Below are 15,712 nucleotides of genomic sequence, written 5' to 3' on the forward strand. Positions count from 1 at the left end.
CGGTTCGTTACGGGCTTCCATAAGAAAGCCCAATAAAAGAAGCCCAATTTCTCCAGGAAGAGCATACATTTTCATTTCTCTAGAAATTGATAAACACTTTTCGACTTGAAAAAAAAAAAAAAAAAAAAGGAATAAGCACTTCTTTTGTCTAATGAGGGATCAATTATCAATTCTTAAAAATTTCCTTTTTGGGAACCTGAAAGAGATATTGCTCAATGCAAAATATATATGCAGCCACAAGAATGTGACATGTATTGCTTGAAAGGATCGAAGAGCAAGTTTTTCATCACTCCATCGCCGTCTATTGGCAAAAACTCTAATCATTCTCTTTGGGTATTCAAAACCCTAGTCAAGCATATGCTGCCTCCTTGGCCTTCGCTAACTCGAAGGTTATCGAACTCTCATATTGTGTCTTTGCTCCCCCCAAAAAGAAGAGAAAACGCCCTATTAGTTCACGAAACATAACGGGTTAGAAGAAGATGCAAGAGAAAGAGAAGCCTCTCACCATCACCCATGATCCAGTTAAGATGGTATCGATTGCAACTGAAGGTCCAAAGAAGAACCGGGGACATCCTATCGGCTCCAGGAACTCAAACTCCTTCCTTGAAGCCCTAGCTTGAAGAGCAAGAAGGTTTCTTTGAAGTCATTTTTTTATTTCCCTTTTGCATTTTCAGTTTTGTTTTTGCTTATTTCAGAATAATTGCTCTTGATCTATGCTTTTCACATAGGGGAGCTTTTATTTTCTTGTTTTTAGTTTGTTTAGAAACAATTGCCTATGATCTATTGCTATTAGATTGTAGGCTCTTTGAGAGCTGAAATTTGTAATAAGGATATAACCCTCATACGAATCAGATGATCTTTCTTGTCCTCTATACGCACGACAACAGATTGATTCATATTATACCATCTACTTGAGTATTAGTGACAAAATTGACTTTAAGTTAAAAAAAAAAAATGTATTGCTTCTAAGTACCGCATATAATTTCAATGATTATCAATCATCAAAATCAACATATATTAGACAATTTATACAAGTATAACCCGGATCCAGTTTTACCAACCCAAAACTGATGACCATCAGACCAGCCAATCAACTCTCTCTCTCTATTTTTTGATTGGCTGGTCACTGATGGTCATCAGTTTTGCTGGGCAAAACTGGATCCATATAACCCAAGACCTGCTCCGGATTTCTTATTTAAACAACCAAGATTGCATGCGAAATAATCCATCATATATAAATATTGTTTAGATCCAATCAGTCAAATGCATACACATTCTACAATTGAATAAACATTCGGGTCATAGTTAGCATACATAGCTATATATTTATATATAAAAAGTCGGCAAGAACTATGAGATTATGCAAGCTCAGAGACTCAGAGCAATGATGGTGAAACGTCCATGTTGTTCATGTAATAGTGGGTGGGATGAGAAGCATCCATCACCATAATCTGCATATCCTCAGACGGCTTCCAATGCCGCTTCCTTTGGTTGATAAACCAGTTATTTATTTGCTTCTGGTCCAGACCTGTCGATTCTGCAAGAGACAACTTCTGGGACTCCTACACAGATAATAATCAAGGGCATTTCTCATTCGTGAGGAACTAATACAAGGGCAGGTAATGAAAGATAATTAAATTGTTGAGGTAGTACGTACTGATGGATAAGGCCATTTGTAATGTCGGCTCCACCAATCAAGCAACTTCTGCCTGGCCTCTTTAGGCAGCTTGCCTTTCTTCCTCTTCTTCATGAACTCTTGCTTCAAGCTGCCCAAGTATCCGCTGTACTTGCGCAGAAGCTGACCTTTGAGTTCCCTATCTTCCGCTTGTGGATCTACCAACAAGTTGTTATTCACATCAACTTCTTCAGATGATCCTTTATTGTTCCTATCCATACCTCCCTCTCCATAACCTGCTCATCGTACATGAAACCTTATGTATCAGCACATGCAGATAATTTAAACAACTGCTGAACAAAAACATATAAACCTCCTGTAACAAAGTTGCTACTGACCTGCTAAGTACTCGACCTCTAACACTGTACTTGTGTGCTTGAAAGAAAAGCAAAACATACGAAATTTAACTCTTTAACATATTCATAATCTTTTATAGGAATTCTGAGCTGAATAGGACCATGCAGATGATTGTATCCAAAGTTATAAACATGCATTTTTACTGCACATTATACTTTCACTGTTTTTAGGTAATCTGTGTCAATCTTTTTGTATTATCAACTGCTACCTCTAGTTACATACTTTAGGACCTTTGTAGTTTTACTCCTTTCTCTTTAGGGAACCACACTGACTTCTTAGAGTTCCAAGGAAGATAAATACTTTGATCAAAAGTTCAACCACTAGCTGGGTTCAAATAGTACTCGTTATTTCCTATTGTTCAAAGCTTATGAATATATACAGGTTAATGTTCTGCCATGCAAAATATCTTTCATGCACAACCACATATTGCAGGGCACAAATTGGATACATAAGACAGAATAGTGAATTTAACTGTGTTTCTTTTTTGCTGATGAAATTTAAAATAAAGGTAATCATGAGGAATATAATTGGCATGCCTGAATGGAACTACTTTTGAGTTCTTGTACAGAAAAAAAAGTATCTGATGCAAATAGTGTTTGTTTCTTTGCTTTCTAGGGCAAACTTTGTAGACCTACAGATATTCTGTTTTCATACCCAACAGAAAATACAACCTCAATCCCATGCAAAAACGACTTTACCAAATACTTGTTAGGCCTGTGTGTGAGAATCAAGTCCCTAGGAATTCCTGGTACATCTTAATAAAAAAGAAGAATGCCATAATCTTACCAAAGAAGGATTAATAATCATCAAGTCAACAAACCACCCTGAATCACAGGAAAATGTTTGTAAAACAAAATTGCAAGACTACAATCCAATGAAACAAACTGTTGAGATGTTTCTAATGGCAATGTAACAGATATAAGCTCCTGAGATCATATGCTATCTGTTAAACCACCACATTAGCCCTCTCTGAGTCGACCTTGCCTATGTTATATATAATTTCACGTATTACAGCTAATCAATTAACATGCCTACTGGTATAAATAACTAAGAAAATCAAAATTTTATTCACAAGCTAGAGTTCCAAGCATATGTATATATACCGCTTATAGAATTATCGATATAGCTAGATGATAAGCTAAATCCTGAACAGATTTCATGTTATAGGATACCAGAGATCCAACCGTGACAAGGTTAGCAAGATCATGGAAGAATAGTGTTGAGATATATATCCCACATCGGGAATAATAGGACCTTGCCTGTGGTTTATAAGGGTTTGGGCCACTCCATCCATTGTCAATTGGTTTTGGATGTGAACCCCAGACTACTTTATCATGGTATCATAGCGGGTTATTCACGTCCACGTGTGAAGCCCAAAAGCCATACAAACTCCACGTCACCCCAAATGTTGTCCACATGTTAGGCTTAAAGATTCGCCACACGTGCGGGAACGTGTTGAGATATATATCCCACATCGGGAATAATGGGACCTTGCCCGTGGTTTATAAGGGTTTGAGCCACTCCATCCATTGCCAATTGGTTTTGGATGTGGTTTTTTTATTTTGGTTTTAATTAAACAGAGGATTCACTTTGGTCTTGCTAAGACTTGCTAATAAATATTTTGATTTTCTTCAATCTTCTGCCATATGCATTGTTCTATATCCCTATCCATGGACTAGCAAAACTGAGTTACTCAATCACAAAGTGCAAACAATTGGATTAAGCTACATCATCATGTTTGCTGGAGACAACATTTCTTCATCCCGCCTTTGCAAGAATTACAATTGGTTACCCCAAGTCCAATATACAATAAGAGATCTTGACACATATACACAAGTTAATTTTCAATGTAATTTAGTTCCTTAGTCAAATCTTGTTTAGAATTACTAGTATGATGAACTTAATTAGAAATTGCTTTTCATTACTATTAGCTAGTTGAAGCATTAATATTACTTAGATTAATGCAACTCAACTGATTATCATAAAGGATTAGCTGGAACCTTTATAAGAATAGGGGATCAAAACAGAAATTGTTTCCCTTTGATTGAATACTAAAAGTTCAAAGCCTAATTAAGAAAATAGTTGTAATGGCCATGTTTTTCCTATCTTCTCCCTCCAAGATCCATTTGTAATTAAAGCTAAATACAGATCATTCTCTCACTGCTGCTTGATATGGGAACTAGGCTTCAAACTGATTAACCCTAATATTTAAGAGACTAGCTAGCTATGTATGCAAGTAAAACGGTGAAAATCATAACTAGCAAGTCATTTGTCTTATATGTTCATATAGGTGCAAAAATATATCCAGATCAGTCTGCTACAAACAGATGAGAGTTCAAAAGAAACATTAGAAAATCTCAATATAAAAAAACCACCAATAAAAGAAACAAAGCATGCAAATACAATCAATAAAAAACTCCATCTGTGTTATACTACTAGTAACAAGATTTGCCCAGAAACCTAGCAAGTACAAGTAGTAGTTAGAATTAGAACAGAACTTGTAAAATGCTATTGAATAATCAATGTGTATAGTTGGAAGCCAGCAATATATGAAACTGAGTAAGCAAGTAACCACTTGAAAAAATAAATAAACAACCAAATAATGAATATCAATTAATACTCCTACTTTAGGAGGCAAGCTATCTATTGGCTATAGAATAATATCAATTAATCAACCTACAGTATGTAAGGATCTTGGAAACCCAAACCCCATGCATGGCTTGTTATTATAATCTCTAAATTACAGAACTATAATAATCAACATCAAACAAAACGATAAAGATCTTGCTAGATAGCTAGTTAGGCCAAGTCAGACACACAAAAGATTGACAGAATTATTAAAGAGAAATAGTATGTGAGGCCGTGAGGGATAGGGTCATGATGATGATCTCACCCGAATCGGTAGCAGAAGCAGAGGAAACGGTGAGGGCTGTGAATTGAGACTCGATCTTCTGTAGAAAGAGCATGGCTTCCTTGAAGGGTTTAGAAACCTCTTGCTCATACTTGATCAGCATCTCACAGTAGGCCTCCATGAACTGATCCAGAGCTGGATCTTCACCTAGTGAACCATGTCCATCCCCACTTCCACTACTACAACGCACCATCTGACCTACCGTCGCCGCCGACTCGCATGCTTCTTCCAGCCTCCCCACCACCTCCGGTGGCGCCCCAACCTGCTTAATTTTCTCATTTCAAAACAAATCAGGACTTTCAGATCCAGAAACACCATCATTTTTTTAAAAGACAAAAAAAGGTAAATATATAGGTTGTAGTACTAGTCCTTCGGGTACTGAGTACAAAAGCGATGTGTGTATATTAACTAGTATGTGTTTGAACTTGACCTTTTGACAGTTGATGTAAGCAGCTAGTAGACGGTGATAATGAGGATGAGCCATAATCTTTGACTTGATCGAAGAAGACGAAGAGGAAGAAGAAGAAGAGCTCCCATGACCACCGTTGTTGGTGTTGTGATCCATGAAATAACAGCCTACCACCGCTGCAGGGTTATTTTGGTCTTGCTGATGATGATTGTTGTAGTTTGGAGGTAGCAGAACAAATGGACTATTATTCGAGTGAAGCTGAGCAAGATGATGGTGCTGGGAGTTGGTAGTAGTCATCAGAGGCATCATCACCGTCATCGGAAACAGCCCTCCGCCGTTATTGTTAGTAGGGTTATCTCCAAACGCCGTCGAGTTACTGCCATTAGAGCCACCCTGCATTATCTCTGGATCTCTTTCAAGACAATTTTCACAATTCTAGGTTTTGCTAGCTACAATAATAACAATTGACTAAGACAAAACACAGATCGAGCTAGGTTGTATATATCTGCAAAGGCTCTCCCGGGTTTTAAGCTACACGAGCTTCAGGCTTTATACAGGAAAATCCTAAGTTAGTGATAGTGGTAGTAGTAGTGGGGTTAGCTTTTCTCAAATTGGTTGAGTCTGCCAAAGCCTGCGATCAGCTGGTTTGCACTTGAAGAGTGTTTGTTTTTATGTAAACAAGCAAACGAGTAGCGTTAACTAGCACAGTACTTTCCCTCTGAGATAATCTTTGTAGGGAAATTCAAGTGATCAGGGTCCGCACGCGGTGGTGGTTCAGATTGAGTAAACCAGCACAGTAAATCTGAGTTCAATGGTTGGTATTGGAGTTGGGTTGATCATGTGAATGAATATGAGAGAATATGTGTGATTGTGTGAAGGTGAAAGCAGAGAGAGAGAGAGAGCTGGGACGTGTGAAGAAGCAAAGCTTTACCTTCCCGATGAAAACACTCTGACCCTCTTTACTTGCACTACCACTGAGGCACTGCCATTACTGGCAAAGAGTTGAGAGAGAGGGACGATCGATCAAATCGAGGAAGAGCCAAACAAATGCCTAATAATAGTATAATAGTGTGTAATGTATGTTATGGATGGAGAGAGGGAGAGAGAGAGATGTGAGTTAATTTCTTGGGGCGCCTTGGGGGTCATGGAAATTGGAAAGAATCACAGTCTAAGCTATTCACTCAATTTCTTTTCAACTGTAGTGTGTAGTCTGTACCCTTTGCTGCTTTATCTTGTTTACTACTGGAGCTTGATGGCAATCTGTCCACTCATTTAATATTCGCACTTGTCTTGTCCTCTTCTTCAACCCCTGTAATGCCAATCCAGTAGTATTATAAATTAAACAAGGTAATTGATCGAATACTTAAGTACAGATTAATTTGATACATACACGTACGTCTTCTTCTTTTCTTCTGCAATTTGCATGCATATCCTTCGTATAATTAACATATAACCCGCCTTCGATTCAAAGTTCCTGGTGTTATAATTCACAGATACTGTTTATATTTAGGTTTACTAGTCTCACTGTCAGAAACAGTGATCGATATCCCAGTTTCAGACGAGACAGTAGTAGAGAGAAAAGCAAATATATATATATATGGGAGCCAGACCTAGATACAATTATGTATAACCTTTTTCAGTTTTTATGTGTTCGGTGAAGCAAAAGTAAACGAGAAAATTAGATAAAAATTTAAATTATAAAACTTATATTAAATTTTTTTTTAAAGTAAAATGTCATACGAAACGACGCATCCTAAAGAAATTGTCAGAAAGCATCGTTTCGCAGAATCCCCAATCCTACACTATCCAAAACATAAATCAAGACATTCCTAGTACACCTACCGTTTAACTCTTAAGCACTTTTATTTTACAAGTAAACTAGGTTTCATAGAAAGAAATCAAGAATCTACGAATTCTATCAGTTTACCTAGACCAAAACCAAATTAAACATATTATATGAGAAGGACGTTAGACGCATCCACCTCACTCTTCTTAGCTTGCGCCTCAAACATCAGCACTTCTACCTCTGGTTCCTGAGTTGGTGCCTCCTTGAGCATCCCCACCTCAAAAACCATACCACCAGAAGCCTCTTGCATCCTTACAATTGGGTTTCCTCCTACCTCCCCATCCAAGTTCTTCTCGATGACCAAAGGATTCATCGAACCTACAGAAACAAACCTTTAATCAGTAGTCTTCTCGGAGGAGGATACTTTCTTATGACTCTTCCATTTCTTGACCACAAGAGCAAACTCTGTTTTAGGTTTGTTCTTGCTGCCATAAGGGCGACCTAACTTCTTCTTTGAGGATACAACCAACTGGCCTTGATGATGTACCAAACTGGCCTTGATGATGTACCAAAGCCACCGATCTTGTCTCAGCAACATTCAGAGATGCTTCAGGGAAATTAAGAAGGCGTTTACCAGTACGCTCTAAAACATACACCCACATACATTTAAAGATGGTTTGGGGAAATTAATTTAATAATTATTAAATTATTAACATACACCACATACATGTTTTTTTTTCATTCTACACCCAAAATCTTTTATTATTATTTTTATTTGTTTTTCGTATGTCTAATTTATCCTTCTAATGTATAAAAAGTTAAATTAAATTATTTTCTTAGTTTGAGAATCCATTTGAATTTTCCTTAATTCTATCTTAATCAATTACATCCATGATTTTTTTCTTTTTTAAAAAAAATTTATATTGCTGAGTCAATGTGTGTGTGTATATTCATTACAAAATTATTCAATTTTTAAAAAGGTTTGAGTTCTTGTTCTTGTTAGCATGTATTTTTCTTCTCAAAGAGCCTTCACATCAGATCTTTTCTTCTAAACTCGATCAAAAGCAAGTGTATATATAAAATGTCCCCATCCCATCAAAATCCATATTTCATTATTACAATATCTGGTCACGGTCATTGTATCGATCTAATCTGTAATTATTCAGCACAGGAAAAAAAAAAAATGGGGTTTTGCTGCAGCAAGAAAAATAAAGCTGATAAAGCTAGTGGGACAGTCCGAATGTCTCTTCAATCTTCAGGAAATCTCTCTCTAGGTTCTAGGGTTAGAGAGCCAGCAAGGTTCCATTTTCTTCTCTCTTCCATTTCTTAAAGCAGCTAGAAGCTCTGTGTACATGGCCCTATGAAGCTCCAGCTGCTCCAGCTGTTGAAAAATCGCAGAAAGAAAATCTCCAATCGATGGAGAACAAATTGTCTTTATTTCATTGTCTCACTGCATAATTCCTTTCTTATTTTTCTCGCGTACTGAGTTACTGACACGGTTCATATAAGACGTTAAGTTATTTACTTGTATGTATCAAGCTAATAGCTAATATACATGGGACTGATGCGAGTACTGGCTATATATGGTATGGTATATATAGAAACTTAGAAAGAGAGATGCAGCCTCTTTAAGTCTGAACTACCTGGTAAATTGTTAATAGTTCTTACTTCTTACTTCACATATAGTTGACAGTTGAGTACGCATGCTCTATCATGAGAAAGATGGATGCTCTTTCAATGAATTGTAAGTTTGTATTTACCCGTGAAGACATTGTTGAATGTTCTAGCACTTTGGTGAAACTTGTTCGACTTTACTGCCTCGAATATGTTGCATAATACCTAGTTTTTTTATGTTGCAGAATAACTAGTTGGAGGAACTTGTTTGAACCCTATGCTTATTTCTTGATTGATACCTTCGTTTATACGAAGAGAAAATTACATAATCTCAACAAAACAAAAAAAATACATAGTGAAGTCCTAATTTAGGCTTCCATTGATTATAGATATCTAACAGGTGAAAGTGAAACACAAGAGAGGTAAAATTTTAACTACAAGAATGGACAAAAGAGCTGGAAATTAGCTTATAGAAGTGGGTCCTAAACAAATCTGCTGTTAGATATCACCGCACGCAAAAAATCAACGGATAAATCAACTCAATTTCCATATCGAGAGAAGAAACTGATTATCCATTTGGAAGATAAAGACAACAAGTAAAACACTAAAAGTAATTAAGTTGGGCATTTTTGTTTTTTGTTTTTCTTCTTGTTTTGAAGAAGCAGCAGCGACCCACTGAACATGATGGGTTTGAAAATTGGGTTACAATGGAGCTACAGAACAGAACAGAACAGAACAGAACTTTGGATCGTGGTTAGGATTTAGCTAGAGTTACTGTAAATACTACTGTAATGGGTAGATCTAGGGTTAGGGTTTCAAGGGAAGGAGAGGTAGGCGAATCAGTAACAAAAGCGTAAGAATAAGAAAGCAGGCAAGGAGAAAAAGTTAGACGGACGTCACTGGTGTGAGGTTTTGAAGTCTGTATAGGAGGAAGGAAGAGGGATGGAGAGACAGGAAGGCTAGGCCCCTTGCAAGCAAAGCTTTTCTGATATGAACTTTACGTCAAGTCCATCAAACAGCTGCATAATACCAAGAATTATTCATATTTTTATAAAGTAAAGTGATTTTCTGTTTCTCTTTAAAGTGATGATCAAACAAATTCAAACCCAGAATTCAAAATGCCGGATAAATTAACGCTTCAATATATGGAAACGTTGGTTGCATTCTATTCAAGTGAGACTAAAATGTTTTGCAAATCATGATTATAAATCTAAACAGTATAAGTTATTCCAGTCTTGATTATAAATCTCTTTTCTCCTAACAGTATGGATTCGACTAGAAATTCCCAAACAGATGAACAATATGTATCAAGGTGTCAATATCGATCGATCTAGTCAGTCAAGGTCTGAAGGACGAGAATTCCACCAAATGAGATTGATATATGTTCTATTTTCATTCAAATAGTACAAGAGAGTTGTAGAGCACGAGTTGCATTTACAGTCTCACGAGCATGTATTTGCAAATCATGAAGTACCTATAGACTATACTGATTATATTCTTTAAGAAAAATTTTAAAAACAGTACATGATAAATTGTTCATTCTAAATTTTGGTGTTTTAAGTTTCAAAACAATCATAACGGTACATGAATTTGTAATCTCATCAAAAAAATATGTACATACCGTTACATTCTCTGTTATCTACCGTGTTTTCCGTTAAACTTTGAGGAGACAAATCCGTCACTCTTTAATTTAGCAGTAATAAATTATTAAAATCAATAATTAAATTAATAATTAATAAGGAGAAGGAAATAAGAAAGAAAAAAGTATTGTTGTCTCTCTTTTTCATCCTCGTTCAAACCCAACATACACAAAAATGGTGATCAAGGTAGGACTGTAGGAGGAAGTTGGAAGATGATTTGATTTGGTAAGTTACGGAATACATGGTTTGTATTAAAGGAAAGGATCCTACTGTACCTTAACCATTCAGTAGATAATTGGTAGAGTTGTAATCCCTTATTTTCAGGGTTTATAGTTTCCTTGTACAGCTAGAGTTAGGGTTTCACCCTTCTAAGGTTTGTGTATATATACCGATGTAATTGCACACCATTGAATAAGAATACAAGCTTATTCCAGTATCAAACTCTTTATGGTACCAGAGCCTATATCGATCTAGGCAAACACACACACACACACACACACCCCCATGGCAAACGGTGATGAAGAAAAAACCATCAAGGGCACTTCCAGAACACCTGAACCTTGGGAAAACCCTAACCATGTTCTTTATCTTCATCATTCAGACCAGCTTGCTGCAGTCCTTGTAGCACAGTCGCTGATGGAAGATAACTACGCAGAATGGAGTCAGTCAATCAGCATGGCATTGACAATCAAAAACAAAATCGGGTTCATAACTGGATCCGTTGGAAAAGCAACGATCAATGAGGCAGAGAAGCTTCAATGGGAACGTTGTGATACCTTGGTGAAGACTTGGCTCATTGCATCCATGAGCGAAGGCATATCTGGCAGCGTCAAGCACTGCAAGACAGCGAGGAAGATCTGGCTCGAGCTACAAGAGCGCTTCTCACAAGCAACAACCGTTCAGCTGTTCAATATCGAAAACGCTATCCATGGTTGTGAACAAGGCACAAAGACAGTCACCACTCACCACTTTCTTCAACAAGCTCAAAGCTTTGTGGGACGAGAGGGATGCTCTATATGACCTAACTTCTTGTGATTGTGAAGTAGGAATCAAGATAAGTGACTATGTCAAGAATCAGAAGACAATGCAATTTCTCATGGGGTTGAATGAGAACTTTGCAACGATGCGAGGAACTATAGTGGCCATCGATCCGCTGCCGTCATTGAACACTGTATTTGCTATGGCCTTGCGCACCAAAAAGCAAGCAAAAGCTTTTGCTGGCACCAAGCCGGTATCTCAACCTGAAGGAGCCACATTCTTTATGCGAAATACCAACCAAGAAAAGGAGCATGTCGAGAATGAGCAGTGATGCGCCAAGTGCAACAAGAACAATCACCTTACTAAGAACTGTAAGGCGCACTTAAGGTGTAGCTTTTGTGGATTCAAAGGACATGTAGTCGAAACATGTCAGAAGAAGAAGGCAGCAATGGAGGGGCTTCAAGCTTATGCTAGAGGCAACAATGCAGCAACGTTTGATGAAGGCAGTGCTAGGCTTTTCATTCTCAAAGGAAGATTGTCAACAGATCATGGCGGTGTTGAACAAAAACAAAACAGCGTCCGCGAACCATGCTGGTAACACCTCACTCTATGAAAACCTCTTAGGTAAAGCCTTTTGTTTTCGTAATCATGAGAAGTCTAGTGTGTGGATATTGGACAGTGGTGCCACTGATCATATGGTTTGTAACCCTACTAACCCTACTCTTCTTACTCACATCAAGCCAACACAAAATCGTTTTGTCAAACTTCCTGATGGTAATACAACTAGGGTCAGTCATATAGGCACAATGGTCTTCTCATCCAAGTTCGTGTTACAAAATGTGTTATATGTCCCAATGTTTTATCTCAATCTCATATCCATTAGTAAACTAGCGCATGATTCGTTTTGTGTCACCATCTTTCTCAAACAAATTTGTTTTGTACAGGACCTTCAATCCGGGAAGATGATTGGGATGGGCCATGAGAGGGACGGACTATACTGCCTCGACCAAACCAAGCAAGGAAGATGTAATGTTGTTAGCAACATTTCGAGTGATCTATGGCATGCATCAATGCCTCGGTCACCCTTCTAGTAGAGTCTCTTCTTTATTTCCTTTTCTTTCAAGTAAAACTTGTGATTCAAACAAGTGTTTAGTATGTCTTTTGGCTAAACAAACCAGGAATCCTTTTCCATTAAGTTCTATTTCAAGTGAGTCACCTTTTGTTTTAATTCATGTTGATATTTGGGGAGGATATCATGAACCTTCAATTTCTGGAGCAAAATATTTTCTCACCATTGTAGATGATTACACTAGGTCTACTTGGGTTTACTTGATGGTACAAAAATCGAAAGCTCGCAAGCGTCTCATTGATTTCATTAAACTTGTCGAAAATCAGTTTGACAAAAATGTTAAGATTTTGCGTAGCGATAATGGTCCCAAATTTAAAATGGTCGATTTTTATTCTTCAAAAGGGATTGTTCATCAGACTAGTTGCGTCAACACACCACAACAAAATGGTGTTGCTGAACGCAAGCATCGTCATTTACTCAACGTCGCTCGTGCTCTTCTTTTTCAAGCAAACCTACCAAAAATGTTTTGGGGAGATGCCATTCTTACATCTGCATACCTCATAAATCGCACTCCTACACCTTTGCTTTCAGGTCAAACTCCTTTCGAGAGGATATTTAACAAACCTCCGAGCTACTCACATTTAAAAGTTTTTGGATGCATGTGTTTTCCATCTACACACCCATCTAAGCCAAGCAAGTTTGATCCTAGAGCAACTACATGCATATTTCTAGGTTATCCACAAGGGCAAAAGGGATACCGAGTGTATGAAATCAAAACAACACGAGTTTTTGTTTCCCGGGATGTGACCTTCTATGAGACCGAATTCCCTTACCAAACCAGGGTTTCGCATGAACATGGACCTTCAGCTAGGGTTTCGAGTGAGCCTAGGGTTACAGATGATATTGAGTTTCCTAGTTCAACTAGGGATAGTGATGATCTTGTCACTCCTAGGGTTTCAGATACAGTTGATATCTTGTACAATCATTCTCCTACTCTTCCGCTGCAACACCAATCATTGACCAACCAATCCTTACTGTACCCGACGCACCACCTCAACCTCCAACCTCCCAAAATCCCGAAACACAAATTCTTGTTCCAGAAGTCGTTCCAAACCCTGCTCCATCACCTATACGTTCTTCTCGACCAACTAGGACACCAACATACTTGCAGGATTTTCATGTTGAGGCAGCACTTCCCTCTCGATCTCCTCCATAATCTTCCATGGAACAAGGTACTCCTCACTCTCTTTCTAATGTTTTGTCTTACCATCATCTTTCCTCTCCACATCGAATCTTTACTGCTAACCTTTCTGTCCACAAAGAACCTACCTCTTTCACACAGGCTGTCCAAATCTCAGAATGGAGAGATGCCATGCGCAAAGAAATCGATGCGCTCCAAAGTAATTAATCACACATGGAGTCTCGTACCCTTACCTCCTCATAAAAGACCTATTGGCTGCAAATGGGTCTATAAAATCAAGCTTAAAGCTGATGGCAGTGTTGAAAGATACATGGCCAGACTTGTTGCCAAAGGTTACAGTCAAATCGAGGGCGTGGATTATCATGAGACATTTGCACCGGTGGCTAAACTCACCACCGTCTGCGTACTTCTTGGGCTCGCCTCTCTTAAAGGATGGTATCTTCATCAACTTAACGTGAACAACGCTTTTCTCCATGGCGATCTCACTGAAGAAGTATACATGAAACTTCCTCCTGGATTTGGAGGAAAAGGGGAGACTAGAGTTTGCCGGCTGCACAAAAGTCTCTACGGTTTGAAGCAAGCTAGTAGGCAGTGGTTCATCAAACTCTCTATGGCACTCAAGGCAGCAGGATTCACTCAGTCATGGTCTGACTATTCCTTGTTTGTTAAAGCTCATTCTGGAAAGCTCACTGCGTTACTTATGTACGTTGATGATGTGATCTTGGCAGGCAACAGTTTGGAAGAAATCACAGCTACAAAACTGTCCCTTTCACACCGATTTAAGCTCAAGGACCTTGGAGAGCTCAAATACTTTCTTGGCATAGTGGCTCGGTCAAGAAGAGGGATAGCACTTTGTCAGAGAAAATATGCATTAGAGATACTAGAGGACACTAGATTTCTCGGTGCAAAACCTTCTTCATTCCCAGTCGATCAAAACATATCATTGACTCAAGAAGGAGGAGAGCTCCTCATTGATCTCTCTCAATATCGGCGTCTTGTAGGCAGGTTAATATGTCTGACCATCACATGGCCAGACTTAGCTTATGCCATGCACATCCTAAGCCAGTTTATGAAAAAACCACGGCAGCCTCATCTAGCAGCAGCTCATCAAGTGCTTCGTTACATCAAGAAAGCAGCAGGTCAGGGTATTCTTCTCCCATCTACAGGAAGAATTGAACTCACTGCTTATTGTGATGCAGACTGGGCGCGCTGCAAGGATACAAGACGTTCCATCACTGGTTACTGTGTGTTGTTAGGAGATGCACCAGTTTCTTGGAGGACCAAGAAGCAGAGCACTGTGGCTCGATCCAGCGCTGAAGCAGAGTACCGTTCCATGGCAACAACAAGCTGTGAGGTGACTTGGCTCAAAAGCTTGCTCAATGACTTGAGAGTGAAACAACTCAATCCAATTAGAATGTACTGTGACAACCAGGCTGCATTACATATCGCAACCAACCCAGTTTTTCACGAAAGGACAAAGCACATTGAGATTGACTGCCATGTAGTTCATGAGAAGATTCAAAGAGGTTTGCTCAAAGCTGTGCACATTGGAACCAAGGAGCAGCCAATGGATTTATTCACTAAGCCGCTCGGATCAGCTCACTTCAGTACACTACTTCACAAGTTGGGTGTAATTGATATACATTCCAACTTGAGGGGGAGTATTAAAGGAAAGGATCCTACTGTACCTTAACCATTCAGTAGATAATTGGTAGAGTTGTAATCCCTTACTTTCAGGGTTTATAGTTTCCTTGTATAACTAGAGTTAGGGTTTCACCCTTCTAAGGTTTGTGTATATATACCGATGTAATTGCACATCATTGAATAATAATACAAGCTTATTCCAGTATCAAACTCTTTAGTTTGAATATATATCGGTGAGTATTGAGTAAGGAAACTTAGAGTGAGAAAACTATGTCATAGTTTTACTTGGATTGGGACGAGCAACAAAGTATTTTTTTATATTTTTTTTTATGAATAAGAGCTTTTCATTAAATCCAAACCCAATAACTTACAAATACAAAGAATAGTAAGCAAAGAAACCAGGTAAGGGGAAAACAACAGTCTTTGAG

General features: G+C 38.3%; 1 protein-coding gene across 1 annotated transcript; it reads right to left on the reverse strand.

Moving 5' to 3' along the window:
• Nucleotides 1-1,211: 1,211 nt before the first annotated feature.
• On the reverse strand, nucleotides 1,212-6,471 carry LOC101304362 (homeobox protein SBH1-like). The gene is made up of 4 exons (XM_004293277.1): nucleotides 5,374-6,471; nucleotides 4,926-5,205; nucleotides 1,658-1,911; nucleotides 1,212-1,562 (listed from the first exon to the last, which is right to left on the reverse strand). Exons 1-4 carry the CDS (start codon nucleotides 5,749-5,751, stop codon nucleotides 1,377-1,379), a joined length of 1,098 nt encoding a protein of 365 aa, XP_004293325.1. The 5' UTR covers nucleotides 5,752-6,471; the 3' UTR covers nucleotides 1,212-1,376.
• Nucleotides 6,472-15,712: the final 9,241 nt, after the last annotated feature.

The sequence above is a fragment of the Fragaria vesca genome, linkage group LG3, assembly GCF_000184155.1.
Source record: "Fragaria vesca subsp. vesca linkage group LG3, FraVesHawaii_1.0, whole genome shotgun sequence".
Lineage (NCBI taxonomy): Eukaryota > Viridiplantae > Streptophyta > Magnoliopsida > Rosales > Rosaceae > Fragaria > Fragaria vesca.

What these genes read in the sequence shown, in the direction of transcription:
- LOC101304362 (XM_004293277.1), bottom strand. Translation starts at nt 5,751, where the DNA reads ATGCAGGGTGGCTCTAATGGCAGTAACTCGACGGCGTTTGGAGATAAC. An exon ending in CTTACATCAACTGTCAAAAG is followed by an intron (nt 5,206 to 5,373) that starts GTCAAGTTCAAA and finishes AAAATTAAGCAG; the next exon opens with GTTGGGGCGCCACCGGAGGT. An exon ending in ACAAATGGCCTTATCCATCA is followed by an intron (nt 1,563 to 1,657) that starts GTACGTACTACC and finishes TTATCTGTGTAG; the next exon opens with GAGTCCCAGAAGTTGTCTCT.